Here is a 13,353-nt window from a genome sequence, read left to right as displayed (position 1 = left end):
GGACCTGTCAGCTCCAATGCCCCACATTGAGAAACGGTGTCTCCAACAGCCCCAAAGAACAGCAATTGAGAGCCATTCACATGGCAACGAGAAACAAAGAGCTCTGGACCATGAAAAATAAACAGAAAGATTCAATTTGACACTATTCACTGCCTATCGCAAGAACATAATGATCAGATGGGAGCATGTTCAGGAGCAGTTCTCGTGGAAATCTGGCCAATCGAATATTCCAAGATCTTCCACCATGCAGCGCTAGGGCCACCCCCACCCGGCTAAGCCAGCCTTCTGTCCCCGCAAGTTGGTGTGCCCGTATTGCAGGCGCCCCAAGCTCTAAGCTCAGGTGTAAGCTCTGTTAAAGACACGTTGTCGAATTTCATCCGCCGAAGCTTCAAATTCACAACGTTGGCTTTCCGCAACCCATCGACAAGCTTCTTCTTTTTTCCCCTGAGCTCTGGGAGTGACATCCATTGCCCGAAACCAACCATCGTGTCCATCTCCGCCGTTGAGGACATCTTTCGTTGTCTTTATCTCTACCCATAGCTGCTTGGAACAGCAGTCTACCTTCACAATGAAGTTCAACGTTGCTGCCGCTGCTGCCAGCGCAGCCATCCTGGCCGGTGGTGTCTACGCCGACGACCAGAAGGTGCTCAAGGAGGAAAGCTCCAGCACTGCCGCCGAGGCCTCGACCAAGTCGGTCCCCCCTCTGCCAACCTTTACTGTAAGTTTTTTTGCCCTGTTCCAATCGTCATGGTCTGCCCCGCACTGGCCTGGCCATGGCATCAATCACATCGACTGTTTGCTGACAACCGACTTCCACAGCCTACCAAGCTCAAGGCCCCATTCCTCGAGCAGTTCACCGACGACTGGGAGCAAAGGTGGAAGCCTTCCCACGCCAAGAAGGATACCAAGGGCTCTGAGGAAGAATGGGCCTACATCGGCGAGTGGTCCGTCGAGGAGCCCACCGTCTACAAGGGCATGGAGGGTGACAAGGGTCTTGTTGTCAAGAACGCAGCTGCCCACCACGCCATCTCGGCGAAATTCCCCAAGAAGATCGACCCCAAGGGCAAGACCCTCGTCGTTCAGTATGAGGTCAAGCTTCAAGGTGCGTTTTACTACTCCAACCTGCACCGAATCGCTCAGCCTTGCTAACGTCCTGCTACAGACGGCCTCGAATGCGGCGGTGCTTATATGAAGCTCCTCCGGGATAACAAGGCTCTCCACCAGGATGAGTTCTCCAACGCGACCCCATACGTGATCATGTTCGGTCCCGACAAGTGCGGCCACACCAACAAGGTGCACTTCATTTTCAACCACAAGAACCCCAAGACTGGGGAGTACGAGGAGAAGCATCTCTCTTCCGCGCCCTCGGCCAAGATTGTCAAGACTACTGAGCTCTACACCCTCACAGTCCACCCCAACAACACCTACTCCATTGGCATCAACGGCGAGCAGGTCAAGGAGGGCAGCCTCCTCGAGGACTTTACTCCTTCGGTCAACCCTCCCAAGGAGATTGACGACCCCAAGGACAAGAAGCCCGAGGACTGGGTTGATGAGGCCCGTATTCAGGACCCCGATGCCAAGAAGCCCGATGACTGGGATGAGGATGCCCCGTACGAGATTGTCGATGAGGATGCCACTCAGCCTGCTGACTGGCTTGTCGATGAGCCCCTCACCATCCCCGACCCCGAGGCCCAGAAGCCCGAGGATTGGGATGATGAGGAGGATGGTGACTGGATCGCCCCCACTGTCCCCAACCCCAAGTGCGCTGATGTTTCTGGCTGTGGCCCCTGGACCAAGCCCATGATTAAGAACCCCGACTACAAGGGCAAGTGGTCTGCTCCTTACATTGACAACCCTGCCTACAAGGGCGTCTGGGCTCCCCGCAAGATCAAGAACCCCGACTACTTCGAGGACAAGAACCCCGCCAACTTTGAGCCCATTGGTGCCATCGGCTACGAGATCTGGACCATGCAGAAGGATATCCTTTTTGACAACATCTACATTGGTCACTCCGTTGAGGATGCCCGCAAGCTCGCCGAGGAGACTTTCTTCAAGAAGCACCCCGTTGAGGAGGCCCTTGAGGAGGCCGAGAGACCCAAGGAGGAGGACAAGCCCGCTTCTCCCAACGACCTCAAGTTCTTGGATGACCCCAAGACCTACATCACTGAGAAGCTTGACTTGTTCTTGACCATCGCCCAGCGCGACCCCATTGAGGCCATCAAGTTCGTCCCCGAGATTGCTGGCGGCATTGCCGCTGTCCTCCTCACCGTCCTCGGCCTCATCTTCGGCATTGTCGGCGTTGCTACCAACCCCGCCCCTGTCAAGAAGGCTGCCGCTGAGGTCAAGGAGAAGGCCAAGGAGGCCAAGGACAAGGTCGCTGAGGCTGCCGCCACTGGCGCCGAGACGGCCAAGGCTGAGGTCACCAAGCGCACCAACACGCGGAAGGCGTAAGGCTGGAGTAAATGAAGAGGGGATTTTGAGAGAGGTGGATTTATACCCAGATACCACGAGGTAGTCTCGGATACCGTTAATATCAAAGGGACAGGAACCGGCAGTCATGCAGAACGTGACGTGATCCGGATGTTATCAGGAAAATGGGCGACTTGACTTGATTGCAAGAGCACACGATTTTTCGTTCTTCTGTTTTTCTCGACTTGGGCAGGTGTATCCAGGCGTAAATGTATTTTATAGGCATGCGTGAGAAAATACAACGGCGTTAGTTACTGATGGTCATAGTTTGGTGCGAGTGCTCATGCTATCGCGCTATCTAACGAGTATCTGATCAAGTGGACAGAAGTGGACAACGAGCTCCTCCAGCCTTGCCTTGACTTGGAAGCTCCCTGTGTTTTGATACCCCAGATTTCGTCTTGGCAGGACCCATGAGAGCTTCGTCCCCAGTCTAAACCTGTTGACAGGTTGCTTGTGCAGCATCCGATTGGAGTTCGGCAGGCCGCGGCTTACTGGAGCTGCGGAGAAGGGAGGCAAGAGGCCATGGCATGGCGGGGAAGCTCACCCGCTCAGTTCCCCTCCTCACGTCCGGTCTTTAAAGCGGCATTCCCCCCTGCGGTGTCGCTGGGGGGACGGATAAAGGGGGAACAGTCTTTCAAGACATCTGCAGTTTTGGACAGCCAGTCGAGCAGGGGCGAATTCGCAAAGCTGCAGCGAACCATTCGGGGGTTAATATAGAAGCCGGCCTACCTAGTTCGACAAGCTATTGACCGCTGTCACATCCAACCCGTGTCCTATCCTATACCGCCCATCGGGCCAACCATTTTGGACTTCTCCCTTTCAACATGCGTCGTTTCGCATCCCGAGCTGCTGTGGCTTCCTCCCATTTCTCGCCCTCGCAACGATCAGCCAGCGCTCTGTTGGGTTCTTCGTCTCCAGCACTCAGAATGGCTCCCTCGAAGAACAGCACCCACTCGGCCTCGGCCGCCGCCGTGAGGAGGATACACGCCACCGCTCAGCACCTTCGTCCCGCCGGAACCGCCTCGGCCTACGGCCTGGCCAGCACGGCGACCAACTTCCCCACCACGCACGAGAAGCTCCAGACGGCGTACGACACCCCCTGGTTCGTCAACAACGAGTTCGTCAAGTCGGCCACCTCGCAGTACATTGACCTGCACGACCCGGCCACGAACGAGTTAATTACCCGGGTCCCGCAGAACACGGACGAGGAGCTAAAGGCTGCGGTGGCGGCGGCAGAGAAGGCGTTCAAGAGCTGGAGTGCGACGAGCGTGCTGCACAGGCAGCAGATCATGTTCAAGTTTGTGGGGTTGATTAGGGAGAATTGGGATAGGTTGGCGGCGAGCATTACGCTGGAGCAGGGGAAGACGTTTGCGGATTCGAAGGGGGATGTGCTGAGGGGGTTGCAGGTTGCTGAGGCGGCTTGCGGGGCGCCGGAGTTGTTGAAAGGGGAGGTTTTGGAGGTTGCGAAGGATATGGAGACTAGGACTTATAGGGAGCCGTTGGGGGTTGTGGCTGCCATTTGCCCTTTTAGTGAGTTGTTCCTGTTACAAGAGGGAAAAGGGCAAGGTTGGCTAACCGTGTGTGTGTGAGGTAGACTTCCCAGCTATGATTCCGCTTTGGTGTATCCCCGTGGCGACCATCACGGGCAACACGCTCATCCTCAAGCCCTCAGAGCGCGACCCCGGCGCGGCTATGATCCTCGCCGAGCTCACCAAGAAGGCGGGCTTCCCCGAGGGCGTGGTGAACATTGTCCACGGCGCCCACCGCACAGTCAACTTCATCCTCGACGAGCCCGCCATCAAGGCTGTCAGCTTCGTCGGCGGCAACAAGGCGGGCGAGTACATCTTCTCACGCGGCTCCGCCAACGGCAAGCGTGTCCAGGCCAACCTCGGGGCCAAGAACCACGCTGCTGTCCTCCCAGACTGCAACAAGAACCAGTTCCTCAACGCGGTGGTCGGTGCTGCCTTTGGCGCCGCGGGTCAGCGCTGCATGGCCTTGTCGACTCTTGTCATGGTGGGCGAGACGAAAGAGTGGCTTCCCGAGCTTGCCGAGCGGGCAAAGGCTCTTCAGGTGAATGGTGGGTTTGAAGAGGGCGCTGATTTGGGGCCTGTCATCTCCCCTCAGAGCAAGGAGCGTATCGAGGGTTTGATCGCCTCGGCCGAGGAAGAGGGTGCCACTATCCTTCTTGATGGGAGGGGCTTCAAGCCACCCAAGTACCCCAACGGCAACTGGGTCGCTCCTACCATTATCTCCAACGTCACCAAGGATATGAAGTGCTACAAGGAGGAGATCTTTGGCCCTGTCCTCGTTTGCCTCAACGTTGACACGTTGGACGAAGCAATCGATCTGATCAATGAGAACGAGTACGGCAACGGTGTTGCCATCTTTACGAGGAGCGGTCCCACGGCCGAGACGTTCAGACGCAAGATTGAGGCTGGTCAGGTCGGGATCAACGTCCCTATTCCTGTGCCCCTCCCCATGTTCAGCTTCACGGGCAATAAGAAGAGCATTGCGGGCGGCGGCGCAAGCACGTTCTACGGGAAGCCGGGGATCAACTTTTACACGCAGCTCAAGACGGTGACGGCCATGTGGAGCGCCGAGGATGCGATTAGCAAGAAGGCGGATGTGGCCATGCCTACTCATTCTTAGGCTTGTTCTTGGGGGCGATGGGAAAATGTGGTTTTGCATGTCTTTGGTTTATATAAAGTTGAAATGTTTTAGCAGGCAAAAGAGGAAATATGTAGAATGATTGATGGATGATTTATACAATTGTCATAAAGACATGAAATATTATTGAGCCAATCCCTTCATGCTCTGTATGTGTGTGTGTGTGTGTGTGAACTAGAATATTTGGATATGAGAGAGATGTCAGATGTGTGTTGTCAACTTTTGTATTTCACTACACCTGGTAGTATCTCAGTATTAAAAACATCTCCCTCTCAACCCCTCAAACAGGGTAAACACTACGCCATGCCCTATGTATGCTATTTTATACAACTCCCCTTTTCAACCATGTTTATACAACCCGCGCCAATTTTTTCCCCCAACTGAAAACCCAGCAGCCAGCCACCAACTCCGCAAGCCAAACCCGGTTTAATAAACTCCAGAACCAGCCAGAACCATATATAAAACAACCGTTTCTTCTTCCTCTCATCGACCACCTACTCCAACCCCTCCCCTGACAACACCCTCCTCAAAATCCCCTGCCCCCTCCCCTCCCCCTCCACAACCCCCTCCATCTCCCTAAGCCCAACACAGCTCGCCACTCTCCTCTCATCAGCCACCAATCCAACTTTCATATCCCCCATCCCAAAAACATCCTTCTTCTTCCCCCTCCTGCTCGGCGTCCTCGCCAAACCCCCCGGCGTCCCGCTCCCACCAAAAGACCCCATCTTCCCATCCACCTCGGCAATCAAACTCACCATCTCCAAGCTCGCCACCACCTCCCTAAACTCGGAAGAGCTCAACGGATGCAACACCGAGTCCGTCTTGCAAAGCCTCGTATAACTTTCAAACAGTGCCTTCACCGTCGGCGCCGCAGGCAAATTCTTACTCGGCGTACCACCACCAACTTGAGAAGAAACCCTCTCCCGATTCCGCTTCTCAATCGCCAGCAGCGAGCACAGCGCCGCCTTTTGCTGAAGATTCAACACCTTCAACCGTTGCATAGTCCCGTAGCTGAAAGCCGCAGCAGTAACCTTGTTCAAGTGCCCAATTGACACCCTCGGCGCTGTCTCCACCGTCAGCACCTGCAACGCCTTGATAAGCTGCCCAGACACGCTGCTCTGCTGCCCCGGCTTGGGAAGAGAAGAATTGTGCTTCTCCCCCAGGACCTTTCTTGACGGCGACATTTGCAGCATGTTTTCCTTGATTTCATTCTCGTGCTTTAACCTTGTTTCAGATTCGACAAGATCGATAGCTCGCCGGCAGACCTCAAAAGCACGGCGGAGATCACCGGTTTGGGTCGAGACTTTTCGGGAGCAGAGCTCAATGGCGGCCGGGTGGAAGAAGGGGATAAAATTCTGGTCTGGGTGGTTTGCTGGCAAGAGGGATTTTAACCGGGTGGTGATGATGTTTTTGACTTGGGGGGCGGTGTATGGCAAGAACGGGAGGATTTCTGGCTTGAGGTTCCGGGATTTGAGGCGGGGGAGGAAGCGATCTGTTAGGTCGAGGGCGTTGGCAATTCCGACCATGAGGAGTCGGCTGCCGGTGGGCTGGAGAGACCATTCGAATACACGATACAAAGACTCCGGGTCGAGGGTGAGGATGTGGTCGATTTCGTCAAGGACAATCAGATACACCTTGTTCGAGGCCGACTTCTTTTTGGGGACGAAGAGTTTCTGCAGGGCTTCGACCACGTCGGTTTCGGAGAGGTCGGTCTCCTGGTCTTCGGGGGTAACGAGCTGGTCGAAGAGGGTATAGTACAGGTCCTTGGAGGACTTGGCTGACATGCAGTTGATGTAGGCTTTTTTGATGGAAGAGTTAGCAGACTCGGAGACGGTCTCGTCGGTGATGCGGTTGACCATGGCGGATTTGCCTGTGCCGGGGGGCCCGCTGACGTAGAGGCAGCCGCTTGGTTTGGAGGTGGTGCACCGGCTGAGGAATCCCTTCATCTTCGCCCTTTCGTCGTCGCGTCCGATGAGCTGCCCTGGGTCCGCGCTGCGGGAGAAGAGCTGACGGGCTTGGTGGTAGACTGTTTGAACGGAGGACGGGGTGAGGGGTGTCGAGGGTGTCATGCGCTTGGAGAACTTTCCAACTGACATGACCCGGTGCCGGGGAGTGGATGTGACGCCCTTGGAGAAGACATCGTAGTGACGCGGTGTTGAAGGCGTGACGGGAGGGATGGCGGAGCTCTTGACTGTGCTGGCCACCGAGGCTCGTCTGGCGAGTGATTTTGAGGGCGTCTTTTGCACATCTTTGAAGGTCTTTTCTTGCCAGGTTGTCTTCTTTTCTTGTGTCTCGCCAGTCTCGTCGCTCGCATCTTCGTCTTCCGCTATTACAATGTCGTTCTCCTTTTCGGCTTCTGGCTCATCCGCAATGGTGGTGCTTCGAAGGGTTCGTCGAGTGCGCTTGGCAGGAAGGTCAAAGGTGATTGCCGACTCTGTGGATCAAAAGAACTGTCAGTTGTCACTGCCTCTTTGACCTTGAGGTACGGGAGTAACAAACCTGAGTTCTCCTTTGAACTCCGGGTTCTCTTTCCAAGAGTGGGAGATACCATCTTGCCGGCTTGTTTACTTTTGGCAAGCGCTAGTGACGAAGTACACAAGTTGACGATGGCCGAGATCCCGCGGAGGAAGGAGTTGTTGGCGATGGCAACGGTGGAGAGACAAGGTGAAAATAATTGTTAGGCAGGAGGGCCCTGGCATTGTGAAATGGAGCTCTTGTCTCTTTCGGGATCTGTCGCGCCTTCCAATTCCACGGTAATTCCAAGCCCCCCTGTGAAACGCGACAATACGCGTCTTGGGTGGGCCCTTTGTCGCGCGCTTCAGCGCGTTTCAATTAAATTTGGTGGCTGGAGCTCCACCTGCAACGCGAACCTCAACCGAGGCGTTGCAGCTTCTGTGGCTGATAAAGTGTGGCTTGTGGTTCGTGGGGGTTTCTCCAACTGCTCCCCGCTTCCCCGCATGCGACAATGACAAAACGACGTCAAGTGGAAGGGGGCGAACTCCGTACCCAGGCGCTGCCGGCCGGGAGCCGATGACATCCGCTTCTTATCGGGGACTTGGGGCTCGGCCGGGTTCGTTGTTTGCCTCTTCAAAATGTCTTGTTGCCATTGCTGTTTCTCTTCCTGTTGCAGCTCACTTCTTAGATGCTGCGACTTTTGCGACTTGTTGGCAAGGTTGAAGGACAGGCCAGGATAGAGAAAGTACTTAGATTTTGGAGACCTGGGTTGGCTGAATCAGTTGGGCGGCGATGGACAAGTCCAACAATGCGATGACAAGCGGCTACAATGCCAAAGTGGAGGCCTTTCGAGACGAGGAGTACCCTATGCTCAAAGGTATCGCTCCTAGCTATCTAGCAACTTGACAAGCAGATTTGGCTAATGATGTCAGGGTCCGTTTATCTTGATCATGCTGGGACGACGCCATACCCCAAATCATTGATGGACTCGTTCGTCCGAGATATGACATCGAACCTTTATGGCAATCCCCACTCTGGATCCAGTTCATCCCAGCTTTCAACATCGAGGATTGAAGATATTCGGCTCCGAGTGCTCCAGTTCTTCAATGCTGACCCTGCCGACTTTGATGTGGTGTTCGTGGCCAATGCGACAGCTGGAATCAAGCTTGTTGTAGATGCCCTGAGAGCTGCTCCTGATGGGTTCAACTATGCGTATCATCAGGCGAGTCACACCAGTCTAGTCGGTGTTCGGGAAGAGGCTCGAAATAGCCTCTGTCTGGACGACAGACAGGTTGAAGAATGGGCAACGGGCCAAACCCCATTTGAAGGCCATGAGGACAGACCGACTCTATTTGCATACCCTGCGCAATCTAATATGGATGGCAGTCGGTTGCCCCTGCGGTGGTCAGACACGATCCGCTGCAACACAGATGTATCGAGGAATAGGACATACACTTTACTGGATGCGGCAGCATATGTGTGTTCCTCACCGCTCGACCTCAGTTCTGTCGAGCGAGCCCCTGACTTCATAGTCTTGAGCTTCTACAAGATATTCGGCTTCCCGGATCTAGGTGCTCTACTTGTAAGACGCCAAGCGGAAGAAGTCTTCAATACGATGAAGTATTTCGGAGGCGGCACTGTCGATATGGTTGTTGTTTGCGTGAAGGAGCAGTGGCACGCCCCTAAGAGCCAGTTCTTACATGAGCGTCTGGAACATGGAACATTACCTATTCACAACATCATCGCGCTCGACGCTGCTATGGACGTTCAAAAACAATTGTTCGGTACGATGAAGGAGGTATCACAACATACGGCGTTTTTACAGCAAAGACTGGACCGCGGTCTTCGGTCAATACGACATGGGAACGGCGAGCCGGTCTGCACCATCTATTCACCAGAACCTAACCCACAAGCGGGTAGTGGTCCTGTGGTCTCCTTCAATATCCGAAACAACCAAAATGCATGGGTGAGCCTGGCCGAAGTCGAGAAGCTGGCTACCCTAAAGGGCTTCCATATCCGCACAGGTGGTGTGTGCAACCCTGGAGGTATCGCTTCAGCTCTTGGTCTCGAGCCTTGGGAGATGAGGCAAAACTTTAGCTCTGGCTTTCGGTGCGGAACCGACAATGACATTATGGCCGGAAAACCGACTGGCGTCATTCGAGCGAGCCTTGGATCCATGAGCACTATCTCAGATGTCGATGCATTCGTGGACTTTATTACAGAGTTCTACCAGGATTTGACTCTGCCACCACCTCTTACATCACACACAACCCAGAAATCAAGTCGGGCCGATCTTTGCGTTCACAGTATAAGTATATACCCTATCAAAAGCTGCGGTCATTTCCAGGTTCCTCCAGGAGTTGATTGGGAGGTCCGACCAGAAGGCCTTGCTTGGGATCGAGAATGGTGTCTGGTTCACCAAGGCACTGGTCAAGCTCTGAGCCAAAAGAGATACCCAAAGATGGCACTTGTACGGCCAACACTGGATTTCGATCGAGGCGAGCTAAGGGTCAGATATGCCGGAGAACTTCCACCGCACCAGCCTAGAGAAATAAGCATACCACTCTCTAAGAACCCTTCCTTGTTTCGGCAACCAACGACACTAGGGTCGCGATCATCACGAGTTTGTGGCGAGGAAATCCTAGCGCAAACATACGTCTCGAACGAGGTCAATGATTTCTTCTCGGGTGCCCTCGGAGTGCCCTGCATGCTGGCCAGATTTCCCCCAGGAGGCCAAGGAAAAAGTATGCGGCATTCAAAAGCTCATCTTCAGAAGCATCAACTGCCATCGGCAACACCCTCTCATCAAACACCACGACTTCCTGGCTCGTTTCCCGGAGACCGTCCACCATCACCACCAGACTCGGACACGGAAAGAAGTGGCCAAGAACGACGCATATTATTGTCCAATGAAAGTCCCATACTGGCTATCACTCTTCCGAGTCTGGATGCCCTCAATGAGGAGATCAGGAGGACAGGTAACCACAAGGGGGAAATCTCTCCAGATGTTTTCCGAGCCAATGTTGTGATTGCCCCGGCCTCACAAGGCTCACAAGGTTCGATAGAGCCCTACGCCGAAGACTCGTGGTTACATCTGAAAATAGGAGATGGTGGTCACAGGTTTGAGATGTTGGGGTCTTGCAGGAGATGTCACATGGTATGCATCAACCAGGACACGGCGGAAAAGAGCCAGGAGCCGTTTGTGACATTGTCAAAGACGAGGAGGTTTGATGGCAAGGTCTTTTTTGGGGTGCACATGGCAGTGACGGGCCAATCGCAACTTCCCACTTTGAGGGTGGGGGATGTGGTTGTTCCTTCCTGGACACTTGTGTAAATATCAATGTGGAAAGTGCAAGTAATTTTAGGAAAGAATGACCTCCTTCATCCCATCTCCGTCCTAAAGAACGTTTGCTGCGATTCAAGCTCAAAAGTCTGTGACAAATACTAGACATTAGCGACGAATAATTCATGATGATATAGACAACCACGCCACATGGTAGATTGTGACTTTTATTTTTTATTTTTTATATTTTATATTTTTTTTTATTTTTTATTTTTTATTTTTTATTTTTTATTTTTTATTTTTTATTTTTTATTTTTTATTTTTTATTTTTTATGACATTTGTTGTCGGTGTTGGTCAGCCTCTCGGAGCAGTTGGTTGCTAGCGGCGGCAAGATGTACCCATGTTGGGCACTGTTCTCAAAAACAAGCGGCTGTGTCAGCGACGATATAGTTCGGGAACTCGAGCAAATGTCTCACAACATTTTTGCCTCATTGATTTCTCTTATATTTCCCCCCCGAAACAATGAACACACTGTTCAATTGACTTTTTTGCGATTTTTCTTTTTCTTCTTCTTCTTCTTCTCACTCCCCCACCATTGACCCGACAGTCCGGCAAAGAGGGGGGGTACCATCCCGCTAGCCGCCCAACGTTCGTGCATATATACCACCATCCGAGCATCACCGGCGCCAAACCATGACCACCACCACCCTCAACCCCAACGACCCCCTCTACCACCTCCCCACCGCTCAAATTGTTCACCTCCGCACCCTTTTTTACACCCAGCTCTCCCTCGGAAAGATCAAACCCCTCGTCCTCCCCTCCGCCTTCTTCGGCACCCTCTTCCTCCCCTTGCTCTACCTCTCCATCCCACATAAATCCCGCCCCTGGCTATATTCCCTTAGGTGGGTGGTCGCCTTTTTGATCGTGTACATCGATTACACACTCCTACTCACCACCTCTGGCTCCAACGTCGCGATTGGTTATGCTGTTGGGTTGATTGCCTGCCATGGGACGGTGTGGGGGTTAACGCTGGTGTTGTTTACACGGCCGCAGTGGGATGCTGCGCGTGTTGTGAGAGATGGGGAAACGGGGGGGTATACATGGGAGTTTTACCCTGAGGAGGGGAGTTGGTGGAAGAGGGTGGGATGGGCGGGGGATTTGCTGTTGAATTTTAGGGGGGCGGGGTGGAATTATGCTGTTAGTACTATACCGTCCCCGCCGTTTCCGACAGCGGGAGGGGGCCAGGGGCAAACGGTTGAGATGGGGAGGATGGAAAAGGTGACGAGGCAGGGGTATTGGGTTTGTGAGACGGGGAGGGAGTTTGTGAGGGATCGGTTGTGGCAGGTTGGGTGGAGTTGGGTGGTGATTGATGTGTGGACTACGTTTGGGAGGGCGGATCCGTATATTGTTTTGGGGCCCGAGTATGTGCACTCGTCGCATTGGAAAATCAACAGTTTGCCCCCGGCGCTGGAGGGGGTGCCGATGGGGGTGGTGAGCTTGGGGAGGAGCATCTTGGGGATTACGGGGGTGGCGGCGGGATTGTTTTATTTTCATTCGATTTATCAGTTGGTTAATTACTGTGTGCTTGGGAAGGGGGGGTTGGATTTGTTGGGGGTGCAGGGGGAGTTGTGGCAGTATCCGAGTCTGTTTGGGGGGTTTCACATGGTGAAGGAGAAAGGGCTGGCTGGGTTTTGGGGGGCGTGGTGGCATCAGAGTTTTAGGAGGGGGTTCGCGGCGGCGGGGGAGTGGGTTTTTGATGTGGTGGCTACGGGGGAGACGGTGCCTGCTTTGAGGGTGAGGGATACCAACGGGGAGGTGAATGGAAAGGGGTATGACAATGATAAGGAGCGACGGGCTAAGAAGCCAACGAGGGCGAAGACGGTGGTTACGGTGTTGATTGCGTTTTTCTTGTCGGGGCTGATGCATGCCTGTGGCGGGTTGACGTCTATGAGTCCTACGACCAAGTTTTGGACGCCAATTATGTTTTTTGCCACTCAGGGCGTCGGGGTGCTGGTTCAGGGCTTTGTTTGTCAGTATTTTAGGGGGTTCATTGAGAGGAACTTTTCGACGAGGTGGAGGAGGGTAGGGAACTTGGTTGTTGTTGCTGTGTGGCTTCAGTGGACTGGTTGGGGGCTTGTTGATGATATGAGCAGGGCGGGGATCTGGTTGTTTGAGCCTGTGCCGTTCTCGCCGGTGAGATGGTTGGTGAAGATCTTGGGTTATGGAGATATGCTGGGAGGGAATAATGGAAATGTGTGGAGGTTGGACGAGGAGTATGGCTTGAGATGGTGGTGGGGACCTGAAGGCAGGTGGTGGGAGAGCGGGATTAGGCTTTGAGAAGGTGTGCGAGAGGATGATGCTGGTGTGGTAATGGTCGGGTGTCAAGATGTAGTGGATAAAGGGCATATACATAAAACAGACTTGATGGGAAGTAGCTGGACTTGGTTCAAGGCATTTACAAACATATCTGGGTTAGCGA

At 53.8% G+C, this 13,353-nt stretch overlaps 5 protein-coding genes across 5 annotated transcripts; 4 read left to right on the top strand and 1 right to left on the bottom strand.

Moving 5' to 3' along the window:
• Window positions 1–105: 105 nt before the first annotated feature.
• QC763_107670 (uncharacterized protein) lies at window positions 106–2,451 on the top strand (the record flags this gene model as incomplete). The annotated part of the gene is made up of 3 exons (XM_062907346.1): window positions 106–718; window positions 820–1,102; window positions 1,163–2,451. Exons 1-3 carry the CDS (start codon window positions 569–571, stop codon window positions 2,449–2,451), a joined length of 1,722 nt encoding a protein of 573 aa, XP_062770292.1. The 5' UTR covers window positions 106–568.
• An 842-nt stretch (window positions 2,452–3,293) lies between these two features.
• ALD6 (aldehyde dehydrogenase (NADP(+)) ald6) lies at window positions 3,294–5,278 on the top strand (the record flags this gene model as incomplete). Its single annotated transcript, XM_062907345.1, has 2 exons — window positions 3,294–3,999; window positions 4,064–5,278. 2 exons carry the CDS (start codon window positions 3,294–3,296, stop codon window positions 5,116–5,118), a joined length of 1,761 nt encoding a protein of 586 aa, XP_062770291.1. The 3' UTR covers window positions 5,119–5,278.
• A 64-nt stretch (window positions 5,279–5,342) lies between these two features.
• Window positions 5,343–8,256, bottom strand: CDC6 (AAA ATPase). Its single transcript, XM_062907344.1, has 2 exons — window positions 7,636–8,256; window positions 5,343–7,570 (listed from the first exon to the last, which is right to left on the bottom strand). Exons 1-2 carry the CDS (start codon window positions 7,685–7,687, stop codon window positions 5,631–5,633), a joined length of 1,992 nt encoding a protein of 663 aa, XP_062770290.1. The 5' UTR covers window positions 7,688–8,256; the 3' UTR covers window positions 5,343–5,630.
• On the top strand, window positions 8,109–11,050 carry QC763_107640 (uncharacterized protein). Its single transcript, XM_062907343.1, has 2 exons — window positions 8,109–8,467; window positions 8,523–11,050. Exons 1-2 carry the CDS (start codon window positions 8,383–8,385, stop codon window positions 10,922–10,924), a joined length of 2,487 nt encoding a protein of 828 aa, XP_062770289.1. The 5' UTR covers window positions 8,109–8,382; the 3' UTR covers window positions 10,925–11,050.
• Window positions 11,051–11,567: 517 nt separating this feature from the next.
• On the top strand, window positions 11,568–13,211 carry QC763_107630 (uncharacterized protein; the record flags this gene model as incomplete). The annotated part of the gene is made up of 1 exon (XM_062907342.1): window positions 11,568–13,211. The coding sequence occupies one exon, from the start codon at window positions 11,568–11,570 to the stop codon at window positions 13,209–13,211; it is 1,644 nt and encodes a 547-aa protein (XP_062770288.1).
• Between the last annotated feature and the right edge of the window lie 142 nt (window positions 13,212–13,353).

This window comes from Podospora pseudopauciseta, chromosome 1, assembly GCF_035222475.1.
Source record: "Podospora pseudopauciseta strain CBS 411.78 chromosome 1, whole genome shotgun sequence".
Classification (NCBI taxonomy): domain Eukaryota; kingdom Fungi; phylum Ascomycota; class Sordariomycetes; order Sordariales; family Podosporaceae; genus Podospora; species Podospora pseudopauciseta.
This window is presented reverse-complemented; position numbering and strand designations above follow the sequence as displayed.